General features: G+C 39.3%; 2 protein-coding genes across 3 annotated transcripts in view; one reads left to right on the forward strand and one right to left on the reverse strand.

The window, feature by feature from the left end:
* Positions 1-4,586, forward strand: part of usp12b (ubiquitin specific peptidase 12b) — a 34,119-nt gene extending 29,533 nt beyond the window's left edge. Inside the window, exon 11 of the transcript XR_004654652.1 lies at positions 4,564-4,586. The gene's annotated coding sequence lies outside the window, so the exon portion shown is untranslated. The remainder of the gene's footprint in view (positions 1-4,563) is intronic.
* A 627-nt stretch (positions 4,587-5,213) lies between these two features.
* arhgap36 (Rho GTPase activating protein 36) overlaps positions 5,214-20,638 on the reverse strand; it is a 55,148-nt gene continuing 39,723 nt past the window's right edge. For both annotated transcript variants that reach the window (XM_034857121.1, XM_034857122.1), the window contains exons 4-12: positions 13,849-14,135; positions 10,159-10,378; positions 9,608-9,663; positions 8,999-9,149; positions 8,607-8,755; positions 8,094-8,264; positions 7,284-7,372; positions 6,923-7,149; positions 5,214-6,072 (exon numbers count right to left, since the gene is read on the reverse strand). In XM_034857121.1, coding sequence (XP_034713012.1) covers positions 5,744-6,072; positions 6,923-7,149; positions 7,284-7,372; positions 8,094-8,264; positions 8,607-8,755; positions 8,999-9,149; positions 9,608-9,663; positions 10,159-10,378; positions 13,849-14,135 — 1,679 coding nt within the window. In that variant the 3' untranslated portion in view covers positions 5,214-5,743. The remainder of the gene's footprint in view (positions 6,073-6,922; positions 7,150-7,283; positions 7,373-8,093; positions 8,265-8,606; positions 8,756-8,998; positions 9,150-9,607; positions 9,664-10,158; positions 10,379-13,848; positions 14,136-20,638) is intronic.

Genomic DNA, 20,638 nt, shown 5'->3' on the forward strand with positions numbered 1-20,638 from the left:
ATGACTTTTTCCACTTTTTTGACACATTATACTGTAACTGTATATTTTATCGACATACTATACTATGACTTTTCAACAAACTATAATATAAGGATTTTTACACTCTTTTTCAACATACTATACTATGACATACTGTACTATGACTTTTTCGACATACTACACTATGAATTTTTTGGACATACAACACAATAACTTTTTTCAACATGCTATACTATGACTGTTTTCAACATACCATACTATGACTTTTTTTGTCATACTATACTGTGACTTTTTTCAACACTCTATAGTATGACTTTTTTCAACATACTACTATGACTTTTTTCGACATACTATACCATGACTTTTTCAACACACTATTAGGACATTTTCCCAAACTTTATATTATCACATGTCATTCAGCTGACGCTTTTATCAAAAGTGACTCCTAATTGCTAGACACATTGGTCAATATATCACAGTCAAGGATGGGATTCAAACCCAAGCCGGCAGTGCACACTGGATTAGCAAGTCATCGCTTTAACCCCGGCCACCTGGTCTTATGATTAGTTTTTTTTTTTCTTTTTCTCTCTCATTACATTACATGTCATTTGGCTAATGTTTTTATCCCAAATTTTAAGTGTTACATATGCCACACACATCTAAAGCAAATATGGGATAACTCTCTTGCATTGGTTTGTGTACCACAGCGAGCATTGAACCGGAGTATCTCACACCAAAGGTATGTGTCATTTCCACTGCGCCATCACCACCCTTACTAAAAACTATGCAATAACTCTATTGTCATTTTGCAACATACTACACAATGACTTTTTCCACTTTTTTTTGACATACTTATACTATAAATATTTGACACACTACACTATGACTTTTTCAACAATGAAAAGTGTGTTGACAAAGACTTTTTTCAAAATACTATATGAAAACTTTTTCAACATAATATAAGATTACATTTCTGTCACTTTTTTCAACATACTATACCATGATTTTTTTCAAATTTCTATGACATACTATACTGACTTTTTTTAAATATTATGCTATCACTTTTATTCACTTTTTCAACGTAATATACTATGCCATGACTTTTTTCCACTTTTTTTCAACATACTATGACTTTTTTTCACTTTTTTTCCTTATACCATATCATCACATTTTGTTATTTTTTTCGACTTACTTTACCATATAAGACTTTTTCCACTTTTTTGGAAAAACTGTATTTTGTTACATGTCATTTAGCTGACGCTTTATCATAAGTGACCCCTAATTTTAACCCAAGCAGGTAGTGCACGATGACTACTCCACCACCTGGTCTTATGATTGTTTAGTTTTCATCACGTGTCATTTAGCTGATGCTTTCATTCGAAATTGTAATTGTTACATGTGCCACCCACTTCTGAAGCAACTATGGGATAACTCTCTCACACTGGTTGATGTACCACAGTGAGCATTGAACCTGAGTATCCCACACCAAAGGTATGTGTCACATCCACTTCCCCACCACCACCTACTATGACTTTTTCGTCACTGTTTTCGACATACTGTACTATAACTTTTTCCACTTTTCGTCACACTATACAATGACTTTTTTGGCATACTATACTATGAATTTTTTCCAATATACCATACTGTGACGTTTTTTAACATGTTATAACATGACTTTTTTTAGACATACTATCTTATCAGTTTTTATACATTTTTCAACATACTATTCTTTTTTCAATACACTATCCTATGACTTTTAGACATGCTGTACTTTGACTTTTTTCACTTTTTTGGACATACTATACTGTTTTGCTATTTTTTTGGACAAACTGAGGCTGTTGGATCACATTGTACGTCAGAGGTTGCAAGCCTCCGTCTTGCTCAGGGACACATTCATTGATGTATCGCAGTGGGGGTTGAACCCACGTCTCCGACACCGAAGGCATGTGTCGTGTCCACTGTGCCACCACCATCCGCCAAACATACATCGACAAGGATGGGATTCAAACCCAGGCATGCAGCGCACAATGGATTAGCAGTTCAACACCTTAACCTTATTATTATTTTTCATTACATTACATGTCATGTAGCTGATGCATTTATCCGAAATTGTAATTTTTACATATGCCACACACTTCTGAAGCAACTATGGGTTAACTGTCTTACTTAGGGAGACATTGGTTGATGCATCACAGTGGGCATTGAACCTGAGTGTCCCACACCAAACGTATGTGTTATATCCACTGCACCATTTGACATAAATTAATATAAAGCCTTTCAGTTTTTGACATACTATATACTATGACTTTAAAAAAAAATTAATACACAGTAATATGACTTTTTTTGACACACTATACTGTAACATTTTTCTACTTACTATAGTAGGACTTATTTTGTCAACATACTGTACTATTACTTTTTTGTCACTTTATTTGACATACTATACTATGGCTTTTTTCAACTTTTTTCTACACACTATAGTATGAGTTTTTCAACATAAAATTATATTACTTTTTTGTCACTTTTTTTGACATACTATATACTATGACTTTTATCAACATACTATACCATGACTCCTATCCACTTTTCGGACATACTATGACTCTTTTGACTCACTATACTATGACTTTTTCCATTTTTAGTTGACATACTTGACTGTAACTATTTTCATAGTTTTATTTTGTTTCTGTTGACTTTAAATAAAGTGTATTTTACAATACTAAAATTACTATTTAAAAAAGAACTGCTGACATTAGGAGAAACTCATAAGGAGGGTCCGGTGGGTTTAGCAAATGCAATTTTGCGGAGGTTTTTTCTTTAAAAAAAGGATCTTACTCTTCAACAGAAAGGTCCACCTCTTTAGAAATTCTTAAAATATTAATCTGAGTCTGTCAGCGGCAAAACAAGCACTTTGGTGAAGGTAAATACAAGCTGGACAATTGCCCTATTAACTTACATTGATTGTTATGTTCAGTGCTGTAAGTGAGAACATGTACCCCTCCTATTTTCAAGCAGATTCAACAATAAGCAATGACACACTTGGGCAGTTTTACATTTATTATCTGCAGGTAAGTGGTACATTACATACTGCACATTATTTAGGTCTTGATGGATTTTACAACAATATAGAAAAACAAGTCACTAGCAAAAAGACTATCTTGTTTTCTCCTAAAGGAATCCAAAATAGAATATGATACATTCACCTGCTGAGAGGAAGGAAAGACTGCAAAACTTCTGTGTTTGTGATGAAGCAATGCACCATTAGGATGTAGGAAAATCTCTGTGCAACAATGGAAACATGGTTTTATACTACAAGGAGGACAAAGGGAAACATACAGTATATACAGTGTCTAGTTGTTTGGCACTATTCCCCAAACTTAATACATTACACATTTGACCAACATTATAGGAGTCTGAAGATAATAGGGCAAGCACTTAGAGGATTAGAGGTTGATCTTATGTGGTAAATATTACTTTCCTCTGTATAAAGGAAGGTAACTATCCTAGATGATCCTGTAATATAATTGAAGATGCTGAATACAGACATTAAATGACTTACATTTCTTGCAAATGGGTCTAATTCAAAAGATCTAGACGTTAGGGGCAAAATTTGGTTGAACGGTAAAATGTTTATAGACATCCAGCTGCTTCACATTAAATGTTTGACATTGAAAAACCTTTGAAACAACCTAGACCAGAGGTTCCCAGGATGATTAGCTTGATAAGAAACAAGAAAGAAAAAACATTGAGATTATAAACCGTTGCATGCTAAGAGGAAAGTGCTGATGTTTGTGTCTCACCGTTCAGCTGGTGAACATCAGTGTGTTTGTGATGGATTACAGTATTTACATCATAGCTCCAAATTCGGTCTGATTACTCCAAAGTCCAAATTTCTAGATTGTATATGTCATGACGTATTGCAAAACTCTCAAAGCCAAGCAACGCTAAAAGATGGCTCTCTTTTGGTTGAATTTGGGGGACACAACATAAACGGTATATTGTAGTGGTAACTCAGGCCTCATGGGACTTTTCGCATATGATATATGGAATGTAACACTTTGTCATCTGTTGGCAACTTCCTGGTGATAAACCTTGAAGACTTAGATTTTATGAGTTGATAAATGGACGCTGTCTCGTTTGGGGAGGATGAACAAGTTTCAAATGTGACATGTTTTTCAGAGAATCCTGCCTTTGGAGTAATGAATTGAAATAACAACCAACAGACTGACAATGAAAATACTTGCTGGTTGCATCCCTAGTTTACACTCACACAGATGCACTCAGTCAGCAGTGATATGGTGATTTGTAGTTCAGAAGATTAAAACAGCTAAATGTGATCTAAACCAGAATGGCTTTTATACATCTAGTGTGACTCTTATTTCAATGTGAAGGACATAACTTCATTCTGAGATATATCGTAAATGCTGTTACAATAGAACTGTATATACTGTATAACCTCAGAATCAAAAGGATTGATTGTCCCTACATGGACATCAATAAAAGCTTTTTTTCTTTAAGTTGAGCATTAAGGCTCTGATATGTTTTTTGCTGAGATGTCTCTAGGATGTGTTCTAGGTAGTAAAGATGTTGTGTGTGTGTGTGTGTAAAAGGAATACATCATGTACACATTATTTACATTACAAATATTACTGCATCCACTTTTATATAATCTTCACAAACGTCTGTGTCTCGGTAGGAAAGAGTTCTGCTTAACAGTTTGCAAAACTTTCCAAAACATCTTTGAAACATTTTATCTGACATCTCCTTCTTCTTCTGTGTCCCAATTCATACGCATGTTGCGTTCCAGAAAAGTGTGAAATTACAACTTCCAACAAGGAAAACTTGCTCCCTTAAAGTCGTATCTTCAAGTAGGAAATTAGGATTTAAAAAAAGGAGTCGTGCATGTAAATGCTGCCGGGTGTTTCATTTATTTTTGAAAATCAACAGTTGTGTCTGTTATTAATGTAACGGGAAACTTGATACATTTTCAGGGCCCAGTTTTTCAAAACATTTAATCTGGATCAAATTTATCCGGATTTGGAAATCTCATGTTTTGCTATCCAGGATCAACTGATCCATCTTTTATGCCAGTTTTATGTCAGCACTGTGATACAAATACCAAATTTCAGGAGTATCCAATCGTGTTTTCCAGAGCCTTAAATGGAACCAACAGTGTGTCCTACTGGCCTAGCAGAGAACAACAGGTAGGCTAAATACTGGAGGCCACAACTAGCAAGAAACACTGTAATATACAGAAACATTTCACGTTCCTTATTTTGTTATAATTTTAAATAACAAAACAAAAACAATATTATCCAAAGTCAAAAATCATTTACAGGACAGATACCAGCTCTTTCCATCTCTGCCTTCAGGAGATGTATCTCCATCGGCATGTTTTCGGTTTCAGTTGGGTAAGGGAAATGTGTTCTTTACCCACTTCAGAAAATCACAACAGGACCCACCCTACTGATGGGATCAGGATAATCCTGTTTGTTTTTGGATCAAATTGATCCCATCCGAGTTCTAAGTTTTGAAAAAAACCAAAGGGCAGGTTTGATCCAGATCAAATCTAAGATCAGATTACATGCTTTGATCTTAGTTTGGAATCTCTCGTTTGCTTTTGAAAACCCATTTCCAAGATTTGATCCAATCCATTCCAAAATCCCGCTGGATTACTTTTAAAAAACTGGGCTCTGGGTATTTCTGACAGCAAAAACACAAAAAAAGACCCTCTTTTCCTTCCTATTTCTCTTCTCGCCCTTCATCACACCATCGTCTCTGAGCTCGACCCTTTCCCGGTGAAGAAGTCCCAGAAATTAGACACCGACGACGGTTTGCTCTCCTCGTTTGGCATCTGTCTCACCCAGATGCTGCTCTCCGTCGACGCGCTCAGGCTGGAGCAGCTGCCGCTTCCAAGGCCGCCCAGGTTGAAGCTGAGAGCAGAGCCCAGCGGGGCCCTGCGGTCCTGGGTGTCATGGTCCTGACTCGGGTGTCTGGAGATGGAAGACAAGGAGGGCTGGGCCAGGCTGAGCAGGTTGTGGTGGGAGTGGAACTGACGCATGTTGCGGATGGATTTACCTGAATGGGCCTCACCTGGAGGATTGAAAACAAGAAAGAAAAGTGCACGTTTGAACCTTCAAAAGACATTGCGCAAACCTCTTATAATCCCTTTTTCTTTTAGGATTAACAGAAACAAATAAATGCCAAATTGCAAGACAAGGGCAAATCTGTGGAGAAAACCTATTTAGAACTTTGATTTCAAGATTTAATGTACAACAAATTATTATACTAAGACTTAACCTATAAAAAATGACTATGAAACCATCAAAATATTAGCAATTTTGAAGGAGGAAGTCAGGATTTTTATTATATAAGAAGTACTCTTCTTTCTGTGAATGTTCTCTTTAAAAAAGAATAATGTATAACTGTTAAAAACAGCACGTATTATTTTCTCCCAGTTACAACTTCTCCAACTTTCTGTCTGCCACCACTAGGTGGTGCTGTGCACACATTTATCATCCCTGTGTACACACATGTTTTAAACCTTCTGACACATTAGTTTGTGTATGGGTCAATAGATGTTCAGGTTCTTTATTCAGGATTTAAGCAATCATGGTCATTTATATTTTCAAATATATTCATGGTCTTCATTTCTAGTATAATTGGTAACAAATTTCCTGAGAGAGAAAAGCATTACCTTTCTATCCCGGAACAAATAAAAGGACATAAATGCTGTATCAAGTCCTCTCTACGCTGCAACAATTGTCTAATAATCTGCATACGATTACATCTCATTAATGTTTTTAATGGAGCATAAAGTACTTTAATTGTTATATTTAATTATTTGATATTGGTTGAGACCTTTTTGTCCTTTACCCGAAAATGCTCAACTTTAAAGGCAGAACGTCCCAAAAAATGATTGATATCAAGGTCATAACGCTACCGTATCGGGTTTCCTGGCGCTTCCGGTTCTGGTTCAGTTTGAGCACGTTGAGGAAGACCTCGCTGGTCAGGCTGCCCTCACCGCCGTTGCTTTTGGGCGGGAAAAGAGGTGATGGTGGCTCTAGCGGGGACAAACTCCCACTGGAGGCTCCCACAGAGTCCAGAGACGCCCCTGTATCCCGACGCCCCCCCGACTCACTGCCGCTCTCTGCCGTCAGGTGGCTGACGCTGTATGAGGGGACGGAAATATGTTTTATTATATCGTGTGTTGTAGCATCTGCAGTTAGTTCAAAACCACAGTTAAAAAAAATAAAAGAAAATCTTGTTGGGACTTTATTGACAAGACCGGTTGCCATGGTTACCTGAGTTTCCTCCGCAGCAGATAGTCGATGATGTCCGGGTCTGTCTGGATGAGACTCATCAGGACCTCCTGCTGCAGCTCTGCCGACACCTGCAGGGTCACACAACGGTTTTTGCATTACAAAAACCCTTTCTGTAGAAATTTTAGGTAGTTAAGTTAAAAACCTTTTAACTAAATCTAAAAATGTGCACCCAAAACAATAAATAATAAATCCTAATTTTGAAGTTGAAATTACTTTTTCTACTTCTCATTTATGGTGTGTCCCAAATTCCTGTGTGATTCATTAACACTTAACGTTTTATTGAGTGTATAATGCAAAAAGTTAAACTTGTTTGCAAATAAATCCAGCATTAAAAATCTCTTGAAAGAGTCAAGCCACAGTTATTTGGATTAGTTTCCTTCAAAGAACTGAAAAGTTGAGTTTTCAATACTTGTAAGCACTTAATTCCATTCATCTCTATTGGACTGAGGTTAAGAGTCGAGTACGTCAAAGCCGGAGCACGACAAACTAAAACAATCTGCATGAGTCCATACCATTAATTAGTAAGACTAAGCCTTTAATACTAGTAACACCTCTGTTATTAGCTCTGTCTATAGACAGTGCTTCCTAAAGATGTTGAAAAAAGTTAAATGACTAGATTTGAATGGTGAATATCTGCGTCAACCAAACAGCTAGTTGCTCCATCACTGCGAGAGACACCCAATCACTCAACGAAATCCTGAAATTGTCCTGTTCTGAGTTTGTCGTTTGTGTCAAGTCTCTTTGTATAAAAGCTAAATGAATTGTAATGTAATGTGATCCTGGGCGTACCGTGAAGAGCCTCCTGTAGTTCTGGATGAGCAGCAGGGTGACGCTGATGATCGCCGTGCTGTCCTCGATCCCCATCGCATGGGGACTGGCGTCTCCACCTCGCTCCCTCTGCAGTAGGTTGGGCCCAAAGATCACCGCCAGGTTCGCCGCCGTCATCTTGTTCCCGGAGATCTAGATGGACAGAGGGAGGAGGAGAAGAAAGCCAGAAGAAGTCACTGACTCTCAACAAGCAGATGGGTATGAATCTACATGTTTCTGGTAGACTCAGTGTGTCTGGCAAAGGTGTGTGAGCTTTCTTCTTCTAACTATGAGCAGTAGGCTCCTCATCAAAATCAACAGTGAAAACACCTTCCACTGTGAGATTTTCCTTAATACTTGTCCCATTTGAACGTACGCAAAACATAACAAAATAACGTTTTTTCTTGATTATTCTGTTTTTGTGATTATTAAGAGCCAAAATTGTAATACAGTTTTGATTATTTGCACAGCCCTATTGAGCAGTCAGTGGTTTACCTCCTCGTCGTTTGTCCCGATGGTGTCCTGGGCGAAGCACTGCACGGTGTGTATCATGCTGAGGAGCCGCAGCAGGGTGTCACAGTTACAGGGGGGCAGCAGGTAGAGGAGGTGCTGCAGGTACTGCAGCTGGTCCGCTCCCCTCAGCACTACAGGGGGCGCAGAGTGAAGGAGGAGCACGTTTGGTTTCATTCAGACAGGCATGGCCGCGGGAACATATTTTGAGTTGGGGGTGCCGAGAAATTTTTGAGAGTGACATTTTTTTTAAGCCAAAGTCAACCACCATACACCACCCTGCATCCATCACAACACTCCACAAACGGAAAAACAAGAATTAAATCCAAAATCATAAGGCAAAATTAGGCGCTGTGTGTGTGTGTTTGTGTGCCTACGGTTGGCGTGCAGGAAAGCTGGGTAGAGTTCTCTGGACAGCAAAGGATCAGGAAGTTCTCGGAGGAACTCTTTGAGCAGCGCTGCCACGTCATGGACGCATTGCTCCTCATCCAGCTGGACGTCCACCCCCCGGTCAAAGTCTTCCAGCAGCTGAGGAGCACACACATGACAAATGTACCCGAAATAAATTAAAAAAAGACACGTGGAAAAAGACTAAAACATACAACGGAGGTTAAAGGCCCCCTCATGTGGGACATGATTTCTCTAAAAACAGGATATCACACATCGTCTGCTTTTCCTTTGAAGATTATTTCCTCAACAGGAAACACGGGGCAATGAATCAAGGAAAGATTCACACCAGTATCTCATTATTGGTAGTAAAAATGCTCTAGTGTCTGATTATAAGGAGTGTATTATGGGGCACTTATAGGGAAAGAGTTCCACTCATTCAGGAATAACAAAATCTCCAAATTAAAATATTAAAGGGCATTACTAAACATTGGTTTTGTCCAATTTATATCTCAGTCCTGCAACAAACAACATTTTACAAAATTGTAATGGTTTAAATAACAAAACTGTGGATGTGGGTGAACAGAAAACGTCCTCACCTGTCTCACTCTCTTCTTAGAGCTACCAACTCGGAAAATTCCCACAGTCTGCAGACCTGGGGGTACAGAATGAAGCGCCAAATAGTCTCATCAAGTTATCAATTACCTACATTTATATAATGCTTAATTGCATTAACATAAGGCATTAACAGACATTTTAAGAACGTTGGGGTGGTGGGTGGGTGGGGGAGACTACCCTCTACCACCACCAATGTGTAGCACCCACCTGGGTTTAGTGGCAGCCACTACACATCAGCTCGGCAGAGAGGGAGAGGAACATGTTTTTAGCTCTCGGGAACAGGAGCACCTGGAGAAAACCCACGCAGACACGAGGAGAACGTGCAAACTCCCCGGTTCCTTCTTGCTGTGGGGACACAGTGCTAACCACTGGGCCACCGTGCCGGTATACGGATCATTTACACTAAGACTTCCATCTAGAATATTTAAATGTAGGCACTTAAACACAGACCTCTCCATTTTTTTCAAGCTAAACGAGTGAGTTTCATTTGGGGACTCCAAATGGCACTAGTGCGATCCAGCCTTTGTCTCACCGTGGGTCTCGATGTGACTGCAGCACCTCTCCAGCACCCGCGGCACCTGTCTGTAGATGGGGTTGAGGCTGAGTTTGGTCTGGGTCTTCACCTCCGACGAGCCCCTGCCGTCCGGGGATTTCTTCAGCTCCAGCTCGGCCGGGTGGGAGAGCTGCAGCGCCTCCAGCAGGCGAGACTGACTCTCCACCAGGTCCGAGATGGAGTCCACTGACAGGCCCCCCTGCAGATAGTACAAAGAGATTAACCAATCTAATATTTCACTGAAAAATTATGGAGAAAAGTCTAAAATATTTACAAAGATTTGTGTAGCAGAACTTTATTATTATTCTTTCCCCGCATGTTGTCCTGAGGTCAAATTTGACCCCATTTCCAAGTTTTTTTTAATATCAGAAATATGGGAGATTGAAACTGTCGAACAAGGCGATGAAACATTGGGAAAAAAGCGTAAGAAATATTATAAAATGTGAAAAAAACTACACACACAAAAAAAACACTGGAAGTAAGCGTAACAAACTTGGCTAAAATGTTGACAAATGTTAAAAAATGTTAAGTAACCCCCAAAAAAAGTTATACTTTTTTTTTAAAGTAATAAAACATTGCGGGACAACAAAAGTGTTTTTTCATGTTGAAGGAAAGACAACACAAGGGTTAATCGTCTCACAACCCCTCAGATTTGTATTGTGACCCTTGTGGAGGGGCCGGCCCTGACGTTGGGAACCACCGGACTAAATTACAGAACTTACCTGTACAAGGTGGTTAAAACCTGCTTCACTGGCCCACATTCAATAGTATTAGTCTTATAGTAAGGTAAAAATGAATTCTAATTTTTTGAATAAGTACTAGATAGATTTTGAATAAGTGTGCTCATACAGTCAAAGTTGAGGGGAGCTGCAGACTTTGTTGATAACTCTCTCTGGGTTCCACACTTTGAGCAATTGTACCACTGTATACCATTAATCCATGTATTGATTAGAGCAGCTTTAAATGAAGATAAACAACATATTCTCATAATGCTGGAGCGGAGAAAGAAAAGAGACTCATGGAGAGAAGCACTGGCAGGAGAAAATGGAAAGAGTGTGTTCAAAGATGGACGTCAGGCAAAGAACATCCTGACGTTGCATCCAATAAATACCCGCCAGCCGGAAAACTAATACCAGCACCAAATCGTTTCTGGAGGAACATCAAGTGTCGGAGGAATTTCCAACAGAGGTTCAGTCCAGGAACCAAACGGCACCAGAGTTCAGGAATTATTGGGATATTTATGGTATAAAATGGGAGTATTTTATGAAACCTAACTGTTATTAGATGGCCTATGTATGATTGAAAAATACTACTACTTTTTTTTTTACTTCCTACTGTAATCTCTACATGTAGCAACTGTGCTTACTCTGGGGTTTCTATTTCCTTTATTAATTTAAATTTTAGTTGCTTAGAAAAAGAAGGTACAACGTGTTGAATTAGGACAGTTTAGGTAACCTGAAGGCCCTCCATCCACCTCCCTCCCTCAAGTTAAGGAGGTCTGGCCTCCTTTGTTGCTCTAATCTAAGTGTATAGAGAAAGAAATATATTGATACAATGATGTAAATTATCCTTCTACTGCCACGCAGTCTTCTCCTCTACTATCCATCTTATTCCAGCCGTTAATTTAAACCTTTACTCCGACCGTGTACACTATCTGTCACTGCACAGGACACGACGCAGCGACTACGCCACCACATTACTGCTGCCTCATCTGTCAAGCTGAGTGTGAGTGTGTGAGAGTCTGTGTGTGTGTGTGTGTGTGACATATGTAAACAGTGAGCTTGAGCTGCTAGAGTCCTACTTAGGTAGAGAGGGACGAGAACACTTTGGCTCTCTCACTATCTTTCTACTAAATAACCAGTGCTACTCTATTAATAATCACGGTAGGGACATATCCATCGGTACACAGAATTATACTGAAGCTTAACCTATAGCCTGATGCTCTTGTGAAGTCATAAAGTGGGAATTTATGTTGTACATATGTGCGAAATTTTGAATCTTTTTTATACAAATAAATGTACTATTATTATTATTATTATTATTATCAACATATTAATGAATTATAATCCTGTAATTTAATATTTATGATTCTGCATAATGACTGCTTTTACTTTCAGTACGTTTTGTCCTATATATACTATATATACAGTATATATAACATTTTGAATGCAGGACCTTTTTAGTATTTTGCCTAAGATTGGGGGATTGATACAGCCTGGTATCGGAATATTTTCAGTGGCAATACTGTATCAATACACAGGCGCACGGTGTGGATCTTTTATTATCTATGTGTTGGTCAGTTTGTCTGCTTGACAATCCCATTTTGCAGCATAAAATTGAAGTGATGTGAACATGTTGTTTTCTTTTTAGATACAATAGATGTTGACAAAGTTTCCTTTTTGGGACATCATTTGAAATTGGGAAAAATAGGAAGATGGAAAAAAGGTTATAAATTGCAATATATCACAGAATATTGCAATATGTTTCAAATTGCAATAACATTGTATTGTGGCATAAGTATCGTGATGATAAAGTATTGGGAGACGTCTGGGGATTCCCACCCCTAGTAAGTAAAAGATATTAGTACTTCTTACGCCAGTATAGCAAGTGTAATATATTTGGGTTTTAATGTGTAAGTGAAAAAAAAAGCAGTTTGTGGGATTTTACACAATTTGTCAATAATGAAGATAATTGTTGGTTCCAGCTCTTAAATACAGAACCACATTATTATTTCTGTCGGTCTTCTACCAAATATTCACCAATAATACCCACTCAGGCAGCACTGTGTGTGCAGTATTTACCTCAATGACTGATTTTTATGGGCTGAACTTGATAGCTGCTTCAGGTCAATTACTGTTCTCTGCGGCTGTAATGATACTCATTAAAGGCAGAACATAACTACTGCTTCCAGTTTAGTGGGGAGAGGATTACAGGGTGTGCCGGCCTCAAGCAGAGAGGGTTCACACAGAAAAAAAAAATACACACAGCATTTTTTCGTACGAACACACAACTGTGGAAACAAATGGAGGAATTTCTGAGGGGAAAATGCTTACAGATGCAGTCAGACATTAGCAGGCTGCACCATGGAGGCGTTCACTGCCCACCCACACACACACGGCACAAAGACAAACACCTGGACTGCCAGTTTTCACCTCACCGATTAGGAGAATTTTCTTCTCTTGACTCACTGATTCAAATCTCTCTAAAAACACACACGTGGGAACACAGGAAATAAAATACCCACAGATTGATTAAACGTGGAACTTGGCAAAAGCAAAGAAGAAATCCAAGATTGCAAAGTTGCACTTGGAGCAAGAAGAGAAGTAAAACTAAGGGTCAAAGGTCAAAGTTGCTGATCCATCAGTCACAGCGGCTGCACTCAAAACCGCCTACTGCATTAGTTAAGAACACAATGTTCCTAATACACAATGTACTGCAGACCACACAAAGTCAGTACAACCAACTTGTACCCTTAAGGGCCATGATGACAGGCCATGATATATGTACCGCTCCAGACATGCACCATATTTACACACCATGCACCATACTGTCTTAATGGCTTGAGCACGTTAAAGGACCTCTGAAGTTCCTAAAACTTTTAGTACAAAAAAAGGCTCCCCAAAATAAGCCGTTTGTTGTAGTTACTGGGATGTGGACAGACTCACTCACCCTCCTCTGTCCTCGGCCGGAGTTATCCAGAAACGTTGGCGACATCGGTTTGTTCTGGGTCTCGTAAATGGGCGCCGGTGCTACCGCGTTTGCAGATGGCAAGCTGGGACCTCCTCCTGTGCTCCCGTTGAAGAACTGCCTCTTCTCGGCCCTGAAGCGCAGGACGCTGGCCTCCAGGTCCAGACAGTCTCGCCTGCTCTCCTTCAGGGCGTCCTGACGCAGCTTGTAGGCTCGGTCGTTGGCGATGACCTGGGAGAGGGGGATGCTGAACGCCTTGGGGGCCGACTCTGAGGGAGGAAAGAATGGGGAAAAAAGGAAAGGAAAGACGTTATTTTGTGTTTTCTTGTCAGTGATGATGTTAAACAGATGAACACATCTGATCAAGTCACAGAGGTACAGAATTAGGGTTAGGGTTAGGGATAAGTTGTTTGGTTTGACGTTTATTTTTTTAATACAAGAAGAAGAAACACACATCAAGCCACACTGTGGCCAATCAGAATGAACACTTCTCCACTATCAGAACAGTTTTGCAGGTTATTTCATTTTGTGTAAATCAGCAGTTGGAGCAGAACTGGAGTCCTGAGTGGTTCTCGTTTTATTTACAGAACACATTCCTCTCTGCTGATCACATCTGAACTCCAAACAGGAAGATCATTTGTCTTTCATCTCCGGGGCGAGACTCTTTTCTTTATAGAGCAAATGTGGCCTAAGTGAAACTTGAACAAGAAAAATATGTAACATTTAGAGCCCAACCGATATATTGGTGGGACGATATTAGGCGTTTCCCAAAAACTATCAGTATCTCCATTCATCCATATCGCCATTTTTTTTTTTTTTATATATATCAGCCGATATATCGGAATATCGTATTTTTAAATGACAAAATGTTTATATCGGTCTTAAAAATCCTTTATCGGTCAGGCTGTAGTAACAACCTGCAGCTCAAATACTAAAACTGAATCCTTCGCTCAACTGTTTATCCCCCGCTCTGATCCGGCACAAAATCCAGTTAGAGGCAAAGTAAGAGCATTAAGAACAAAAACAAACAATGGCTTTGGCTTGTGAAATGAGCACGGATTACCACTCTACAGAAGTCCACTCCCGCCAGGAAAATAAAACTAAAAATAAAAAGAGTTGGTGGGGGGGAGAGATTCTCAGACAAACTTAAGGTAATTATTTGCTTAAAAAATCATGATAGTAATTCATCATTTTAACGTGAAATTAAGAAATGTCTAAATGTTGACTGAAATCGATTCAACAATAATGTTTGGCAGAGCCATTGATATTGAACAAAGTTTTCATTTTCAGTTTTTCATTTCACAAGTTATTTATTTCAACAATATGCTACGTACAGTATGGTTAAAGCCAGGGGCAAGCCACACTCGAGACCAAAGACTGTTAGTGCTTCTGTTTTTTTTTTTTTTTTTTTTATCCAACAGCGGTTTGCACCTTCAGGGACAGTTCCAGTAATTCCCCCAAGAGCAAGCATGTTGTGCGACAGTGGCAACAAAAACTTCCTTTTAGACAATAACTTTGAGTGGTGAGGAAAACCAAGTTTTTTCCTCCTTTGATCTAAAAAGAAATCCTGTCCACAAAAACAATGTTTAAAAAAAAAAAAAAATCTTTGTCCAAATGAAAACACATGTGAAGCACAGTCAGGAGCATGCCAAGCCAACAGGTGACGATACCCCTAAAGCCATGTTGGCCAATCCAAAGCTATTACTGGAAGGCTACCTGGCTGCAGTAGTGCATCAATCTGTAAGCGGTTAGAGCTAGCACTACTTTGGCCATGTCAACCCTTGCATGAAATGTCGCTATATTTGTGACACCACACAAAGGGGATAATAGCACACTCTGATTTTAAAACCCCAAAACTCTGTTTTCCATGTCTACACAACAACACTGAAAGCAGAGTTGCAGAAGTTTTCCAAGAGACCCGTTGGCAGTTTGCGCAGACAGAAGGCCAAAACGCACAGAAAAAGTAACGTTTAAAACAAATTCCTGTGTACTTGTGGACTAGGCCTTTGGGTTAGTAACTGAATAAATGTTATTCCATCACAAAGGATGTTTGCCAGTTAGCGTTCTTGAACTGTGATTGCTCAGTTGAAGGACCCACTGTCCAACGACTGATACATCCTGCCAACACTGACTGTATAGTGATGGTTCGTTCCACTCTACAGCACCTGATGACCCCCAGGAATAAACTGATGTTAAAGTAAATAAAAAAGTACCAGTGAAGCATCAGAGCTCACTCTGCATGTGTCATAACAAGTGATATTTGGTCAATCATGACTGGAAATGATGGAGGAGACCACAAACATGACCAGTCCCATAAATTTAGATTAAATGCATCTGCATTCAATTGATGAACACACAAGTGTGAACACAAAGTATCACTCTGAACATCAGAAGAACTCCTCTTTTATACTTTTCTTCCCGTCCTCACACATGTCAGTTTATCTATTTCTGTGGTACAGTGTTACCTTCAAACTGCTCCTTATTTATAAGACCCTTCTAATAGATAGAGACATACCAATCTATTCTCAGCTGTGGGAAACTAAGCCTCTGTGGAAGATCCTCAGAATAGATGAAATACAGTTGAAAAACCTCCATGCTTAAATATTCCACCTATCAACAAGGTCATATTCACAAAATCATAAGCACACATAGGACTGTTGAATGACACACATACACACACACACACAATCTTCCTGTGGCAGCTATGTCTCTAAAAGCCTGAGAACTTCCTCCACCACTCGTAGTAACCAACATCAGTATCCATTTTTCCGACTTTTTTTGAGGCTACATCTGCACTACTACATTTGAGACAAAAATGATCTCCGTCAAATCAACCATTTAGGCTCCATAAACTAAATGATCTCCGATCATATTTACACGTCTTTAAATGCATATCACATTTCACATTCACCGGGCATGTGTGTGCCGGTATTAACATTAAAAAAGTCTTTCTGACATTACTCTGCGGTTGAAAATCATGACTGTATAATCTGAGAAACCTTGAAACAACAATGGCAAAAAGCAAGGCCAGGGATTTATTTGCTTGGACTGGCGACGATGTAGAACTGTTACTGAAAGTTATGTCAGCCTAAGTAACCGATGAGACTGACTGACGTGCGTCGTCGTTTCCAAACGTCTGTTTCTTCTCGTCCAGACTACAACGCAACCTCTGAATTTTCAAACCAAAACGGGCCAGCAGTGTTTCCGAATGTCTTTTAGGGGCTCGGATAAGCCACCGTAGATTGGATGCAAGGCATAAACTTAGCAAAGGATATACATTGTTAAACCAAAACGTAGTAGTTTAGATTTGGCCTAAGTGCATACATCTAATGAAAGTTATCTTCTTGCTTTGCTGCTTATCAAGCTAGAATTCCCTTTTGGAGCACATGTCACCAGGATGTACACCACCGTGTGTAAGCCATTACATTTTAAAGAAATAAGGTCCTGTGCTTACATTAACGGGCCACCTTCCATTGAGATGCCATCTGTTGATGTGTCTTTTAGACTGCACTTTAATGGCCCTGTTTGATCAGTAAGCTCACACTTATTCCTTCCAGTGCTGACGTCTGTCGGCAGGAACAGCTGAGCTGACCACTCCGCCTCCCTGTCTACAGACGTTTGGCCACACTTTCTGGCACCCAGTGCCAGCTGGTTTTAGCTGTCAGGTGTTAAAAGCAAACACTGCTCACTGCTACAGAGTTCTAAGAGAGGAGAGTCTGCAGGTTTCAGGGATTCTTTAAATTACCCTGAAAAGGAGTTTAAATTTGTAGTTATAAGTGTCATTTGTTTTTTCTGTGCCATATTTTCTGCTTAGTTTTAGACTTTTGTGCACACAAGGCATTGTTCATATGTATACAAGTATGAATGTATGAATGTGTATATTTGAGTATACATATCTAGCTGACCACATAATGTCGTGTACCTACACTACTATGATTTAAGTTAGGATAGTTCTACTACTTACATTCATCTATACATCTGTATATAGATTTTTTTATTATTTTTCATCTTTAAAATTTACAAAATTTTGTAAAAATTGTTACCCAATAAAGAATAAACATATTTTCCTGAGTCAGTGCTTTAAAAATGAAAAGATTTTTCTGACAATACAAATATATTTCTGACAAAGTATAAGGTACATTCTTGAGTTCCAAATCAAACCTTTGTTGGAAGATATGGAACGATGAAACTGATTAAATGTAGCTTTTGTTTTAACACTCATTTTTAACTAATCTAAATAACGGTATTATTTATATTTGTCTCATTTGACTGCTTTTTGTAGTACAGGCTTTGGCCTCCGCATGGATTGTGAAGACTGGAGGAATTTGCACTCATGACTTGGGTATTTCTAAAATCCTGGTCCTAGTAGGCATCATTACTCCAGTTAGCATTTCACTGATGAGACCCCTCAGGACAAGTCCTGGGTTAAAAGTAACACAGACTAAAACTCAGACAGGAAGACAGCTGTGTGTGTCCGACTGGTCACAGCCCTATTGTTTACGAATTTCACTGCTTTCCTTTCTTTAGTACTTCTGGACCTCAGGTCATAGTCAGTTCCTGGAGGACAAAAGGACGCGGTTCAGTGCTCGCTATTATTTCTCCGTTACCACGCCAGCAGCTGGATAAAAGTATTGGTCCTCAGAGGCATTGAGCTAGGACCTTGTTATTGTTTATTTAACAGAGAATGTCCTCTGTGTAAACCCCAGTGAAACACATGACATATGCTTAGTAACTTCTTTTTATTCTTCTCCTAAAAAACAGAATAATAATAAAGCAGGACGAGGGCCAAAACAGCAGAGAGAAATACACAAATACTGGAGGTGGAACAACTTGGAAAGAAGTAAGATGTGAAAGAAGAAACAGCCTCTGCACGCTATCTGACATCACAATGGCGGGTTTCCTAAGCAGTCGGTTCCTGACACTCTTACCCAATTTACACAACAATTAGCTTTGTGTGCAGTGACAAGGTAAGAAGGATTCAAAACGTTGCTCAAGTTTATTTTCTTCCTTCAACATTTTTTGTCCCTTGCCGCTTTTGGGCTTACAATCAAGTGCAACGCCATGTATGCCTCTGTTTGAAAGTCTACCTCCATCCTCATTCGCAAGATTCATCACGTTTAAGACTACAAAGAGACGCACAAATAAAGCTGAATTTTTTACTTTTGCCTGAAACCAGTACAAACACTTTTTCCTTAAGGTCATACTGTGTAGTTTGTTCCAATCATGCCCTTGAACCATAACCTGGGCAGTCCAGATAAACATTTAGCACTCATTTTATCAACGCTGAAGCTCTGTGTACAAGCTGTTACACCACTGCATGCTCATGCAACTGTAGTATAACTGCCCCCTGTAATAACGATGAAAACGCAAAAGGCATGCAAAAATTTTAAAACCACCAGCGTAAGGCAGGCCGCAAAAAGATTATACCAAGATTTACCCCCTGAAAAATCCCAAATCAAGTTTGTGACTCAAAGCAGCAAAGAAATCTACAGGAATTCCCTTGTCAACAAACACGCTGTTTAGTGCTGCCTTCAAGTCGTGTACTAATCTTATTTGTCAAGTTAAACTTCAACAGGCACACTGTCACGTCTACTCTGATCCATATACAGTACATATAATTAAGATCTCTGTCTTCATAGCTGCTTTCTCCTCCTCTATCTGCTTTGATTTTCTGCACCAGAAAAATGCTTTCTAACTTAATCTGCATCAAATCAAGAAGAAACTGTTCTGAATCTCTGGGCACCTCACGATTCGGTTCCGCTTCAGAGGCCAACGATTCGATTCTAAACCGAATATCGATGCATCTCGATGCAACAATTCTATCTATTCTGCCGTCTAAGAATACATTTTGTCCCACCCTAGTATTTTCCCATTGGCAAACTCAGAGTAAATCCACTTTTACCACTAAACAATCCTGTTCCATTTGATCTGCTACCCGCCGAAAGGCCGCACACTGTTGCTGTGGGTAGTAGGGGGAGTAGAGCCAGCAGGAGCACTGCCAGGTCCCAATGTTCTTAGTTTTGATTAGCAGGGTTAGTCAGCTAAGTCTCTGTGGCAGAGGCAAGATTTAAAGACCTGCACGGACAGCCTGGGAATGTGTGTGTGTTTTGGCTCGTATCTCTCACTGATTTGGTAATCACCTGGATAGAGAAGAACATCTCTTCATAAGAATGGGGGGGCACATATAAGGGTACATGAGGCTAAAAGTGAGAGAGAGAGAGAGAGGAAGAAGAGCGATGTAAAAAAAAAGCATTCCCCCCCTCTCTCCTCAGCTATCCTATAAAATAAAGGCCTAAAATGCCCAAAACCTCATCTTAAAAAAAAGGGGCTGGCAAATTGGGGTTCAGTTTGGTCTGAGGCTGAGACTGATATCCTTTCAACTTTATGGGTGGGTGACAGCAATGTGAGCATGTGAGAGCATGTAGGGGGTCAGTGGGGAACCAAGGCCTTTCATCTGCAAACTAAAAGGAAAATGACATAAATGTTAAAAATGTCTGTCAAAAAAACTTTTAATTTTTTTTCTAAAATAACGTTTACCAAATAAACCTTGAAAAATGAGCCAACAACTCAGTAAAATTGTCTTTTAATTTTTGGGAAAATAGTGACAATAAGTCCAAGAAATGGTCCATTGAAACTTGAAAAAGGCAACAAACACGCTGGGCAAAAAAATGTCCCCAAAAAAAAGGGTAAAAAAGACAATGAAAAAGCAGAAAAAAACATTGAAAATGGACAAAAAAAGTCTGAAAAGGCCCAGTTTTCATTATTAATTCAA

The sequence above is a fragment of the Etheostoma cragini genome, chromosome 19 (genome assembly GCF_013103735.1).
Source record: "Etheostoma cragini isolate CJK2018 chromosome 19, CSU_Ecrag_1.0, whole genome shotgun sequence".
NCBI classification, from domain to species: Eukaryota; Metazoa; Chordata; class Actinopteri; order Perciformes; family Percidae; genus Etheostoma; species Etheostoma cragini.